The sequence below is a fragment of the Bos indicus genome, chromosome 27 (genome assembly GCF_029378745.1).
Source record: "Bos indicus isolate NIAB-ARS_2022 breed Sahiwal x Tharparkar chromosome 27, NIAB-ARS_B.indTharparkar_mat_pri_1.0, whole genome shotgun sequence".
NCBI classification, from domain to species: Eukaryota; Metazoa; Chordata; class Mammalia; order Artiodactyla; family Bovidae; genus Bos; species Bos indicus.
Window position 1 is genome coordinate 27020287 of NC_091786.1, and position 15182 is coordinate 27035468.

The 15182-nt window shown below is 39.7% G+C and overlaps 1 protein-coding gene across 15 annotated transcripts in view; it reads right to left on the reverse strand.

Moving 5' to 3' along the window:
- The window catches only part of TEX15 (testis expressed 15, meiosis and synapsis associated), an 82350-nt gene that overhangs the window by 25859 nt on the left and 41309 nt on the right, over positions 1-15182 (reverse strand). For all 15 annotated transcript variants that reach the window (XM_070781343.1, XM_070781354.1, XM_070781349.1 and 12 more), the window contains 2 exons: positions 14984-15149; positions 1198-1435 (listed from right to left, as the gene is read on the reverse strand). In XM_070781343.1, coding sequence (XP_070637444.1) covers positions 1198-1435; positions 14984-15149 — 404 coding nt within the window. The remainder of the gene's footprint in view (positions 1-1197; positions 1436-14983; positions 15150-15182) is intronic.

Sequence of the window (15182 nt, forward strand, 5' to 3'; positions counted from 1 at the left end):
AATATAAATTACACTTTATGACTTTGATAATACCCAAGATCTAAAAATAATCGAATAAACGCATATATATGGAATTTAGAAAGATGGTAACAATAACCCTGTGTACGAGACAGCAAAAGAGACACTGATGTATAGATCAGTCTTATGGACTCTGTGGGAGAGGGAGAGGGGGGGGAGATTTGGGAGAATAGCATTGAAACATGTATAATATCATGTATGAAACGAGTCACCAGTCCAGGTTCGATACACGATACTGGATGCTTGGGGCTGGTGCACTGGGACGACCCAGAGGGAGGGTATGGGGAGGGAGGAGGGAGGAGGGTTCAGGATGGGGAACACAGGTATACCTGTGGCGGATCCATTTTGATATTTGGCAAAACTAATACAATATTGTAAAGTTTAAAAATAAAATAAAATTAAAAAAATAAAATAAACTAAAATATATAATTACAAAATAAAATAAAATAAAAATAACCAAATAATACCAAATGAACCATTGGTTTTATGTGGATGTATACACATCCTAAGTTACATAACTGAGGGTCTTTTCTACCTACTGTGATTTTAGTAGTCTTGGCAAAGCTGCAATTAACCAGAAAGTATATCTTAGCCTACCTGTGTCTGTTGATGCTTACAATTCAACTGTAAGACTGATTTTTTTTTTCCTCAATTTTGAATAACTTCAGACTTTCAAAAAAGTTACAAAACAATTCAGAGGTCTATATACTTCTAACCCAGTTTTCCTAATGCTAACACCTTATATAAGATAGTAAAATTATCAAAACAAAGTAATTAATATTGTCTAACACTGTTAATTAAAATAAATAGTAGGAGTTTAGTAACTTTAGCTAAACCAGAATTATTAATACCAATGTTCTGGAAAAAGACATTGAAAACACTCTGATATTAATTATAGTCTGAACAAAAGAGAGAGAGAAAGAGAATAAAGTCAATTAGAACAGAAAAAATATACATTAGGAAACCAAGATGATAAAGCCTGCCTTTGCTTACTTGAAGATTTTATGCTGCATATTCACTAGGGTCAAAAATAGGGGAAAATTTCAAATGGTGATGATGATGATAACTATTATTTATTTCATACAATGTGAGTTTAAAACAATAATTCATATTGAAAGTAAAATAATGTTTAGGTCAATTAAAGCAAACTGAATATATTAGTTCTTTCATGCTACCAACCTTAAACATGATAATACTTTCTACAGTAATGCTTCTACTATGAGCATAATTCAAGGCAACATCAACGTGTCTAAATATATAAATTCCAAGAAGAGGGTTTCCTAGTATCCTCAATGAAGATGCTTTGGTACTTATTCCATTGTGGTATATCTCAGCCACATCCTTCTGACGAAGTGCTAAAAAGCAGAAATGTTCTTCAAGTTCTCTGCCATGCCTTCCAATCTCACGCATCTCTGACCTAAAGCAAAACAGTGAATAGTTAAAATGAGAACATCAACAGAATTTTCAAGAAGACAAATACTTCAAGCTTGCTAAAGACAGAAAACAAAATCTATAATCTAAACTCCTGAAATCTCACCTACATTCCACAAGAACTACTGAAACCCTGGTGTATTAGGTAAGGAGTTCTACATGGCTGGCTCAGCAGTAGTAACGTAGCAACTGCGACACCAGGTGATTCACGTGTGGTTCAGTCACTAGGACAGAGCTGTAATTCCAAAAGATTATCAGCAGTGGAGAAGCTATAGAATCTACAAAGTAATGTGTATACCAATCAAAGGAAAACTCCCTTCAACACCACATGCTACTAATATTTATTATTTCCTGGGACACCACTCACAAATATTAATATTTATATGCAAGAATAATTCACCTTTAACAGTAGACAGCCATGGCAACAAAACGCACAGCAACAATTACAAGCAAGACTCACCGATGAGATCATGACCACTTCTCTTTTCCCAGAGATGTCACCTTAACTTTCAACTCCACTGTTGTTATTTCCTGCTCATGTTTTCACCCTGATGTCAGGCTCTATAAACCACTAAGATCTCTATGTTTGATTGTTAAGGTATATTCTTAACAGTCAGAAGAACTGAAATACTTCTTTCTGTTTTCCTAATTTCTCTACTGGTTTTTCTTACGATCTAAGTTCAGTTCAGTCAATCAGTCGTGTATGACTGATTTTGTGATTCCATGGACGGCAGCACTCCAGGCTTCCCTGGCCATCGCCAACTCCCAGAGCTTGCTCAGACTCATGTCCAATGAGTCAGTGATTCCATCCAACCATCTCATCCTCTGTCATCCCCTTCTCCTCCCGCCTTCAATCTTTCCCAGCATCAGGGTCTTTTCCAAAAGGTTCTTTGCATCATGTGGCCAAAGCACTGGAGCTTAAGCTTCAGGATCAGTCCTTCCAATGAACATTCAGGACTGATAACCTTTAGGATTGACTGATTTGATCTCCTTGCAGTCCAAGGGACTCTCAAGAGTCTTTTCCAACATCAAAGGTCAAAAGCATTAATTCTTCGGCCCTCAGATTTCTTTATGGTCCAACACTCACATCCATACGTGACTACTGGAAAAACCATAGCTTTGACTAGACGGACCTTTGTTGGCAAAGTAATGTCTCTGCTTTTTAATATGCTGTCTAGGTTGGTCATAGCTTTTCACTAAGGGGCAAGTGTCTTTTAACTTCGTGGCAGCAGTCACCATCTGCAGTGATTTTGGAGCCCCCCCCCAGAATAAAATCTCTGTTTCCATTGTTTCCTATCTATTTACAAAGAAGTGATGGGACTGGATGCCATGATCTTAGTTTTCTGAATGTTGGGTTTTAAGCCAGCTTTTTCACTCTCCTCTTTCACTTTCATCAAGAGGTTCTTTAGAACTTCTTTGCTTTCTGCCATATAGGTGGTGTCATCTGTGTTACTGATATTTCTCCCGGCAATCTTGATTCCAGCTTGTGCTTCATCCAGTCTGGCATTTCTCATGATGTATTCTGTATGTAAGTTAAATAAGCAGGATGGCAATATATAGCCTTGACATACTCCTTTCCCAATTTGGAACCAGTCTGTTGTTTCATGTCCAGCTCTAACTATTGCTTCTTGACCTGCACACAGATTTCTCAGGACACAGGTAAGGTAGACTGGTATTCCCATCTCTCTAAGTATTTTCCAGTTTGTTGTGATACACCTGGAATGTTAGGTCCATGAATCAAGGTAAATTGGAAGCGGTCAAACAGGAGATGGCAAGAGTGAGCATTGACATTTTAGGAGCCAGTGAACTAAAATGGACTGGAATGGGCGAACTTAATTCAGATGACCATTATATCTACTACTGTGGGCAAGAATCCCTTAGAAGAAATGGAGTAGCACTCAGTCAACAACAGTGAAATGTAGTACTTGGGTGCAATCTCAAAAACAACAGAATGATCTCTGTTCATTTCCAAGGCAAACCATTCAATATCACAGTAATTCAAGTTTATGCCCCGACTAGTAATGCTGAAGAAGCTGAGGTTGAATGGTTCTGTGAAGACCTACAAGATCTTCTAGAACTAACACCCAAAAAAGATGTCCTTTTCATCACAGGGGACTGGAATGTAAAAGTAGGAAGTTAAGAGATACCTGGAGTAACAGGCAAATTTGGCCTTGGAGTACAAAATGAAGAAGGGCAAAGGCTAACAGAGCTTTGCCAAGAGAACACACTGGTCATAGCAAACACCCTCTTCCAACAACACAAGAGAAGACTGCACACATGGACATCACCAGATGGTCAACACCAAAATCAGATTAATTATATTCTTTACAGCCAAAGATGGAGAAGCTCTATACAGGCAGCAAAAGCAAGACCAAGAGCTGACTGTGGCTCAGATCATGAGCTCCTTAATGCAAAATTCAGACGTAAACTGAAGAAAGTAGGGAAAACCACTGGAACATTCAGGTATGAATGGTCTAAATCAAATCCCTTACAATTATTCAGTGGAAGTGACAAACAGATTCAAGGAATTAGATCTGATAAAGTGCCTGAAGAACTACGGACAGAGATTCATGACATTGTGCAGAAGGCAGTGATCAAGAACATCCCCAAGAAAAAGAAATGCAAAAACGCAAAATGGTTGTCTGAGAAGGCCTTACAAATAGCTGAGAAAAGAAGAGAAGGGAGAGGCAAAGGAGAAATGGAAAGATATCCATTTGAATGCAGAGTTCCAAAGAATAGCAAGGAGAGATGAGAAAGCCTTCCTCAGTGAACAAGGCAAAGAAATAGAGGAAAACAAAAGAATGGGAAAGACTAGAGATCTCTTCAAGAAAATGAGAGATACCAAGGGAACATTTCATGCAAAGATGGGCTCAATAAAGGACAGAAATGGTATGGACCTAATAGAAGCTGAAAATATTAAGAAGAGGTGGCAAGAATACACAGAAGAACTATACAGAAAAGATCTTCATGACCCAGATAACCACAATGGTATGATCACTCACCTAGAGCCAGACATCCTGGAGTGCGAAGTCAAGTGGGTCTTAGGAAGCATCGCTACGAACAAAGCTAGTGGAGGTGATGGAATTCCAGTTGAGCTATTTCAAATCCTAAAGGATGATGCTGTCAAAGTGCTGCATTCAATATGCCAGCAAATTTGGAAAACTCAGCAGTGGCCACAGGACTGGAAAAGGTCAGTTTTCATTCCAATCCCAAAGAAAGGCAATGCTAAAGAATGTTCAAACTACTGCACAATTGCACTCATCTCACATGCTAGCAAAGTAATGCTCAAAATTCTCCCAATAAGACTTCAACAGTACATGAACCAAGAACTTCCAGATGTTCAAGCTTGATTTAGAAAAGGGAGAGGAACCAGAGATCAAATTGCCAACATCCATTGGATCATAGAAAAAGCAAGAGAGTTCCTGAAAAACATCTACTTCTGCTTTATTGACTATGCCAAAACCTTTGACTGTGTGGATCACAAGAAATTGTGGCAAATTCTTAAAGAGATGGGAATACCAGACCACCTTACATGTCTCCTAAGAAATCTTAGGTTTTAGAAAAACATTAATTTCCAAGCAATTTCTGGAAGAACTCCGACAACAACAGGACAAAGAATGGAAGGGAAGCAGGAAATCACAGTAAAGTGTTGTAAGGTTCCTATACCCCACATGAATCACATATGTGAAGGTGTATTGTGATAAAGATGTACACAGAAACACCCTGTCTTACTGTGCTTCACTGCATTGTGCTTCACAGATACCACATTTTTTTATGAATTAAAGGTTTGTGGCAACCTTACCAAGCCTATTAGCACTCTTTTGCCAACATCATTTGTTCACTTTGTTCCCTGTGTCACATTTGGGTGATTCTCACAATATTTCACACTTCTTCATTATCATTACATTTGTGTATATATGGTATTATATTATTATATTTACATATATATTTTTTATTATATTTTTTATGTATGGTGATCTGTCATCAGTGGTCTTTGATATTACTACTATGACTCTGAAGGCTCTGACAATGGTTAGTACTTTTTTTTAGCAATAATGAATTTTAAAATTAAGGTATATACATTATTAATACTATTGCATTCTTAACAGACTACATTATAGTGTAAACATAACTTCATATGCACTGGGAAGCCAAAGAATTTGTGTGATCGTCTTTATTGTGGTCTGGGACTGAACCTGTGACACCTCAAGGCATGCTATGATGCTAACCCTAGAGCAGTGTCACTGTTGACATTTTGGGCCAAATAATTCTTGGTGTTACCTAGTCATATTATTGGCTACACGTTATATCCTGTTAAGGGGCTGAGTAGAATGAAAAAACACAACTTAAACAAGATATGATCCAGGGCTTCCAAAAACCCTTAAAACTATTAAAGTAGAAAGTATTTCCTGGAGGTTATGCTGGTAACAAAACTGTTAAAAACTTCATAGTTTCCCATGTATGTTCAGAATTACACTTGAAAGTAAATGTAGGACTAAGTATGACTTACAAAATAAAAATGACCAATTAAAAATTACCTTTCCAAAAAAAAAAAAATAAAAATTACCTTTCCAAACTATTTCTAGGTCTAAAAAGATTTTTAAAAGGTTGCCTTTTCAAAGTTATTCAGACACTAGGATCTATGTCAGATTGTTATATGACAGAAGCTCTGAATCTCAACACTACCGTTTCAGAGACAATAGGGTCTTTTGTGTTCATAATACCATGTAATCAGATAACAGTATTAAGATCTACTACACAAAGAGTGCTCTATTACCAAGAGATAGCAATACAAATTACATACTAACAGGATACTGCTGCTGCTGCTGCTGTTGCTGCTGCTGCTGCTAAGTCATGTCAGTTGTGTGCAACTCTGTGCGACTCCATAGACGGCAGCCCACTAGGCTCCCCCGTCCCTGGGATTCTCCAGGCAAGAACACTGGAGTGGGCTGCCATTTCCTTCTCCAATGCATGAAAGTGAAAAGTGAAAGTGAAGTCTCTCAGTCATGTCCAACTCTTAGCGACCCCATGGACTGCAGCCCACCATGCTCCTCCGCCCATGGGATTTTCCAGGCAAGAGTACTAGTATTTATTAAATATAAAAAAGTGTTATGAATAATTTTCCAGAAATGTCCTCTCATGTTCTTGTGCATCAATACTGAGGAATAAGGGTCATAATCTGTGAGACTCTGAATCTTATCCATACTTTAAGCTCTAGAATGGAAAGTTCAAAATCAATCCAGCACTGAAATGCTCTATTTATGGATAAACTCTTGGTTGCAGACTTGTCATTATTTTTTTAATCAAAATTTTATTCATCATTAAGCAAAAACACCTGACCCTTGAACAACATGGGTTTGAACTGCACAGGTCCACTTATACACAGATCTTCAATAAATATACAATTGGGTCTTGGTATTGGTTGATTCTGCAATCATGCAATCAACCAACCAAGGACTGCAAACTTAATTTACAATCCATGACTGGCTGAAATCTGCAGATGCAGCACTTGTGGATATGGAGGAACAACTATGGGACCTGAGTATCTGCAGATTTTGATATCTGGGGCGAGTCCTGGAACCAATCCCCTGTGGGTACCAAGGGATATATGTAGGACTAAATATGATTTAAAAGATAAAAATGTGGTCTGGGACTATAAGTGTAGAAGACTTAAAAAACTCAAATTGATGAGAAATTATATAAGTTAACAAAGAACAGTGGATGAGTGGTAGAAACACAATTAGTCTTGTTATCTTTTGGAAGGTGATGAGCTTATAATGAGTTTTGTGCTACCACGATGTCTATCCATTAAAACCAACTGCAACAGAATACAAGGTGTAAGTGACTCAGAATGGTTATGTCATAGTTAATTACATCACACAGAGTAGGTTCCAAGATAACTGTATCTAACAGGTGATGAATAATTTTTTTGTTTAATAAATGAAACACAGTAAGTAACATCTTTCCCACAGTTAAACTGGAAACAAAAGAACACTATTCAGCAACTCTGTATTTAACTCTCTGGGGCGACTTGGAGAGCATGAAAGTATTCAATTCAAAGGTATGTTTTTTAGATAATAATTAAAGGAAATAAAGTTATTTGCTGTGGAGAGTTTGGAAGGGAACGTAATTGTTTTCGAGTCCAACAGATTGTGGGTGATAAATGATCACTGTTCAGCTGGCAGAAGAGCAACACGTGAAATGAAGCATAGATGGCCAAGATAAAATTAGGATTCAACAAAATTTGAATAGGAAGGAAAGTTTAGATTTGAGCAGTGATGTCACAAAGATGGAATAGGAGACCCTAGCCTGTAGCCCTTCACAAAAAGCAGCAATTAACTATCCACGAACAAAAACAGCTCTGGAAAGGCTGCTGGCAGCACTTCAGAAACACAGTGAGTGGCACAAAACATTTGAGAATAACTGCACAAAGAAGCGGAGAAGGCAATGGCACCCCACTCCAGTACTCTTGCCTGGAAATCCCATGGATGGAGGAGCCTAGTAGGCTGCGGTCCATGGGGTTGCACAGAGTCGGACATGACTGAAGTGACTTAGCAGCAGTAGTAGCAGCAGCACAAAGAACAACAAGCAGCTTCAAACTGCCTGTGTCATCCCATCCCTTCCAGCTGGCATTGTTCAGAACCAAGAAGGAACTCCCTGGGTAGAAAATCATTCCCCTTTCTTGGAAAGTGAGGGGGTGGGGTCTGTGACCAGCTTCCCAGCCTTTCAGGGCATGGCATGAAGGACCCACTTCTACTGCAGCCTCAAATAAAATGGACTAAAATGGGTGAACTTAATTCAGATGATCATTACATCTACTACCGTGGGCAAGAATCCCTTAGAAGAAGTGGAGTAGCCCTCATAGTCAACAAAACAGTTCGAAATGCAGTACTTGGGTGCAATCTCAAAAACAACAGAATATTCTCCATTCTTTTCCAAGGCAAACTATTCAATATCATAATAATCAAAGTCTATGCCCCAACCAGTAATGCTGAAGAAGCTGAAGTTGAACGGTTCTATGAAGACCCAAGACCTTCTAAGAACTAACACCCAAAAAAGATGTCCTTTTCATCATAGAGGACTGGAATGCAAAAGTAGGAAGTCATGAGATACCTGGAGTAACAGGCAAATTTGGCCTTGGAGTACAAAATGAAGAAGGGCAAAGGCTAAAAGAGCTTTGCCAAGAGAACACACTGGTCATAGCAAACACCCTCTTCCAACAACACAAGAGGAGACTCCAGACATGGACATCACCAGATAGTTAAAGCTAAAGTCAGACTGATTGTATTCTTTACAGCCAAAGATGGAGAAGCTCTATACAGGCAGCAAAAGCAAGACCAAGAGCTGACTGTGGCTGAGATCAGGAACTCCTTAATACAAAATTCAGACTTAAACTGAAGAAAGTAGGGAAAACCACTAGACCATTCAGGTATGACCTAAATCAAATCCCTTATGATTATTCAGTGGAAGTGACAAATAGACTCAAGGGATTAGATCTGATAAAGTGCCTGAAGAACTATGGACAGAGATTCATGACACTGAACAGGAGGCAGTGATCAAGATCAACCCCAAGAATAAGAAATGCAAAAACGCAAAATGGTTGTCTGAGGAGGCCTTACAAATAGCTGTGAAAAGAAGAGAAGGGAAAGGCAAAGGAGAAAAGGAAAGATATATCCATGTGAAAGCAGAGTTTCAAAGAATAGCAAGGAGAGATAAGAAAGCTTTCCTCAGTGAACAATACAAAGAAATAGAGGAAAAGAATAGAATGGAAAAGACTAGCGATCTCTTCAAGAAAATTAGAGATACCAAAGGAACATTTCATGCAAAGATGGGCACGGTAAAGGACAGAAACAGTATGGACCTAACAGAAGCAGAAGATATTAAGAACAGGTGGCAAGAATACACAGAAAAGTGTACAAAAAAGATCTTCACGACCAAGATTATCATGACGGTGTGATCACTGACCTAGAGCCAGACATCCTGGAATGTGAAGTCAAGTGGGCCTTAGAAAGCATCACTACGAACAAAGCTAGTGGAGGTGATGGAATTCCAGTTGAGCTATTTCAAATCCTGAAAGATGATGCTGTGAAAGTGCTGCACTCAATATGCCAGCAAATTTGGAAAACTCAGCAGTGGCCACAGGACTGGAAAAGGTCAGTTTTCATTCCAATCCCAAAGAAAGGTAATGCTAAAGAATGTTCAAACTACTGCACAATTGCACTCATCTCACATACTAGCAAAGTAATGCTGAAAATTCTCCAAGCGAAGCTTCAACAGTACATGAACCAAGAACTTCCAGATGTTCAAGCTGGATTTAGAAAAGGGAAAGGAACCAGAGATCAAATTGCCAACATCCGTTGGATCATCAAAAAAGCAAGAGAGTTCCAGAAAAACATCTACTTCTGCTTTACTGATTATGCCAAAGCCTTTGACTGTGAAATTATGGCAAATTCTTCAAGAGATGGGAATACCAGACCACCTTACCTGCCTCCTGAGAAATCTGTACGCAAGTCAAGAAGCAACATTTTTTTTTTTTTTAAGAAGCAACAGTTAAAAGTGGACATGCAACAACGGACTGGTTCCAAATGGGAAAAGAGTACGTCAAGGCTGTATATTGTCCCCCTGCTTATTTAACTAACATTCAGAGTACATCATGAGAAACACTGGGCTGGATGAAGCACAAGCTGGAATCAAGATTGCCAGGAGAAATATCAATAATCTCAGATATGCAGATGACATCACCCTTATGGCAGAAAGCAAAGAGGAACTAAAGAGCCTCTTAATCAAAGTGAAGAGGAGAGTGAAAAATCTGGCTTAAGACTCAACATTCAGCAAATGAAGATCATGGCATCCAGTCCCATCACTTTATTACAAATAGATGGGGAAACAGTGGAAACAGTGACAGCTTTTACTTTCTTAGGCTCCAAAATCACTGCAGATGGTGACTGCAGCCATGAAATTAAAGGACACTTGCTCCTTGGAAGAAAAGTTGTGACCAACCTAGACAGCATATTAAAAAGCAGAGACATTACTTTGCCGACAAAGGTCCATCTAGTCAAAGCTATGGCTTTTCCAGTAGTCATGTGTGGATGTGAGAGTTGGACCATAAAGAAAGCTGAGTGCTGAAGAATTGATGCTTTTGAACTGTGGTGTTGGAGAAGACTCTTGAGAGTCCCTTGGACAGCAAGGATATCAAATCAGTCAATCCTAAATGAAATCAGTCCTGAATATTTATTGGTAGGACTGATGCTGAAGATCAAGCTCCAATATTTTGGTCCCCTATGCAAAGAACTGACCCATTGGAAAAGACCCCGATGCTGGGAAAGATTGAAGGTAGGAGGAGAAGGGGACGACAGAGGATGAGATGGTTGGATGGTATCACCGACTCAATGGACATGAGTTTGAACAAAGATCTGGGAGTTGGTGATGGACAGGGAATCCTGGCATGCTGCAATCCATGGATTGCAAAGAGTTGTACACAACTGAGCAACTGAACTGAACTGAATATACTGGCAAAGCCAGGGCATATACTGATGCTAGGAATGAGAAGAAAGGCAGGGACTACCCAGCAGCCACACAGCAAGAGACTGCATTTCCCAGTGACCTGCTCTACAAAGGACCCTGACAACTTTCACCACCAAAGAAACCAAAAGCCAGCACAGATTTGCCTGACCCCTGCAAATTTCACCAGGTTCTGTCCACAAGTATTCTCATTTGCTGATGCCTGTCTCCCGAGTCCCTCCCCACCCTCTCCTCTCTTGGATCCCCGATTATCAGCCAGTCTGTGCCTCTTCTACTGCAGAAGTGCAACACACCACCCTGAACTGACCCCACAACCACATAGGTGCCTGGGACTAGTCCCTCCAAGTGTGTACTTACACCTGTCACCAGCCTAAATTGCTATGTGAGCACCATGGTGAGACCCTGCTGAAAGCCAGGGCCCTCCAGAAGCATGTGGGCCCAGATCCAGCCCTGTCTTGAGTCACTGGCCTGCACCTCTAAGCTCACCTGAAGCTAGCCCCTCCAGCTATATACCTGGATACCTCTGGTCCCCATCACTGGCCTCCTCAGCTATGTGTCTGTGGCAAGATCCAGTAGTCATAGTGCTGCACACCAACAGCCAGGACCCCCACAGACGTCAGCACACCTGCCACTGGCACTTGCCTTGGTATCAGCTGTGGCCCCCAGGGCTACATGTGTGTTTATAACCAGCTCTGTCACCACACAGGTACCTGTACCTGGCCTGCATGGCCGAGAGTGTGGACACCAAGCAGCTTGGCCCACTACTGCTGCTTGCTCTGGTGCTCTCCCTCGTTTACGACAAGGAGGTGCCACTGAGAACCCCAACAGTCCTTGGAGCCTCTGCAGATGCCTGGCAGTGCTTTCCAAAGATCACACAGTTGTCAATGTTGTAGATCCCAATGGCTTAATCCAATGAGTTACACCACAATCCCCGAGACATGGAGCTACACACGCCCCTTCACTGGGAACCCTGCACCATTAACCCAGTGTCACAGCAATCTTCAGCATGTCCCCACCCGCAGGGGAATAGGTCTTTTCTTAGCAAAGTCAGTCCATAAAGTATTTTCTTTACCATGCAGACACCTAAGCAAGGATACAGGACTGTGGAGAGTCAGGGAAACAAGACTCCACCCAAGGAACACCCCTTTTTCCAGGGTGTCACTGGCCCAAACTGATTTAGTTTTACTTCATCTTGGAACCAATCATTGACATAGTAAATGAAATTAAGCATGGATGGTTCAGTCTACTCATCTGGGGTGGAATGTAAACTGAGATGCTGAGTACAAATTCAACCTCAGTGTCAAGACAGGTATTGACGATCTTTAAATAAATTTGAAATGTGTAAAGGAGAGTTATCTTAAAACAAAAAAGGGTCAAACTGATACAAATAGGGCAATATACTTAAAAAGAACTGAATTCAGTTCTCTATTATCCACTGAGACCAGCTAAAGCTCTTAACTCTTCAAAACACCTCTCAAGACTCTTATGAAGAATGCTCAATCCCACATCTATGCACCTACATCTTTATTATAATATATGATTTTACATTTAGCTGTATGTCTTCTCTACTGGAATATAAACTCTCTAAGGTTGAGGAGAAAACATTCATTTTTCTCTGAGGGTGATAAAATGAAGAACTGACTCATTTGAAAAGACCCTGATGCTAGGAAAGATTAAAGGCAGGAGGAGAAGGGGACAACAGAGGATGAGATGGTTGGATGGCATCACCGACTCAATGCACATGAGTTTGAGTAAGCTCTGGGAGTTGGTGATGGACAGGGAGGCCTGGTGTGCTGCAGTCCATGGGGTCACAAAGAGTCAGACACAACTGAGCGACTGAACTGAACTGAACTGCATTACATACATTTTCTGACACAGTAGGCACTGAAATGCTCAATGAGTGACTGAATACACATATATTTAGATGATTAACGTGTTTCTGCTGATTTAACACTTAAGTAGTAGTAGATGCAATGTGGATGAGAAATGGAGACTGGTGCATTTTTGGAACTACTTGCTTTTGGTAAGACCAGAAATTATAAACTCCTCTAAGGGGAACAACAAAAAGAAAAGCTAGAGGCAGTCAATGTTATTAACACTTTCTCTTTTTATCTGTCTATCCTATTTTTCTCCTCTGCTAACCATTCTGGTATTTCTTTTCAAAAACCTATGCCTTAAGGCTACTTAAGGGTATCTTCTAGCATCACTCATTTAAAATGATGACATTAAAATGTAGTTTAATTTAACAATTAATTGCTCACTGTGCTGCCAGACTCAGTTTCATACTATGGACACAAAAACAAGTAAGATAAAACTCATAATGTAGTAAGAAAGTCAGACAAAACCAATATAAAATGAGCATCAAATACTATGGGATATAAATGAGTTCATCTAATTGGGCAAATACATAAATCCTACACCTACTAGTCATTTAGAATGTTCTGTTAGGTCTTGTATTGTTGGGGAGTTGTTTTAACTCTTTTGTAATGTTAACAGGGAGAAATAAATGGTTGAAATGAAGTATTAGGGGGCATTGTGAAAAAGTACACAAATTAAAATGCCTAATATAACTCATGGAGAAGGAAATGGCAACCCACTCCAGTGTTCTTGCCTGGAGAATCCCATGGAAGGAGAAGCCTGGTAGGCTGCAGTCCATGGGGTCGCACAGAGTCGGACACGACTGAAGCGACTTGGCAGCAGCAGCAATATAACTCAAATCAAGGAACAATGCAAGAATTAATTTTTGATCAAACCATTATTTCAATCTGGAGGGGGCAGCATATAGTCAGTCCATTCTACTTTTGCTCAAAAGTATGGTTTTTAGGAAAGACTATGCCATCAACTAATTCTGTCATTTCTACCCATTCTCCCAAACTGACACCAAGTGGGGCAGCATGTTTGAGTCAAGAGGAACTGATTCTACAACAAAAAAAAGAGATCAAACACATTCTGAAACGAGTTCTCAATGTGAGTCCATCAAGCTACAGTTAGGTTCTAACTTAAAATGCAAAATGGTGAAGGAAGCAAGTTCAGAAAATGAAAATGCTGAACCGTGTTCACACAAGATCTGTACCTATAAATACAAAACGTTGACAATGAGAACTTCCCATGTGCTGTTATTTTTCTTATCCAAATTACCTAATGGAACGTGTCTTTCCTCAAAACAGAAAGGGTACTTTTTTTCTTTTGGTCCTGCTATGCGGCATGTGGGATCTAGATCCCCGACCCGGGATCGAATCAGTGCCCCCTGCGCTGGGAGCATGGAGTCTTAACCAGTGGACCGCCAGAGAAGTCGGAGAATGGGTACTTTTTAAAAGTTAAGTGTCACTGGGATGACCCACAGGGATGGTATGGGGAGGGAGGAGGGAGGGGTGTTCAGGATTGGGAACACATGTACACCCGTGGCGGATTCATGTTGATGTATGGCAAAACCAAAACAATATTGTAAGGTAATTAGCCTCTAATTAAAATAAATAAATTTAATTTGAAAAATAAATAAAGATTAACAAATATTTGTATACTACAAAAAAAAAAGTTAAGTGTCAGAAATTGTGGCTCTAGTGGAATAGCTGGAAACAGCCAAATACAACTGTGCCAGAATAAAACATCAACTCCGTCTCTGAAGGATTGAATCAAGAAAAAAAGGTACATTCTAAATACTTTAATGCTGTTTTATACTATGCAAGAGGCACAAGGCATCTACAAAATACCTGTTTAATTAATGTGTTGATGTTATGCTTCTGAAAAATTTACGAAGATTAAAAAATTAGAAGGGTGTGTCTGAAACCTGGCTACAATAATGTATAAAAACTTACTAATCAAATCTCACATGTACCTCTTTACTGTTACAAAAAGCTATGAGATGGCAACAAAATAATGAATAAAACACTTCTGTACTTATTTTCTTGGTAACACTTATAAAATCTCAAATGGCAGAAATAAAAAATTTGTATAAACACCTCACAGAAAAAGCAAGCAAAATCTCAAACATCTTTAGGTCACAGTAACTTACCTCTTAGAAGTAAAATTTTTTTCTAGACTCTCATTGTGAATCAGTTTTGTATCCCCAAACTGCCACGAAGACTGCAGGTCACAGCTTACATCAAGCCGGCACTCGTTGAGAGTATCATGTATGAAACTATACTCTCTGGTATTGGTGTAACAAGGTGACAAGTAAACTAAAAACAAAGGAAAGGGTAAGCGGTTATTCG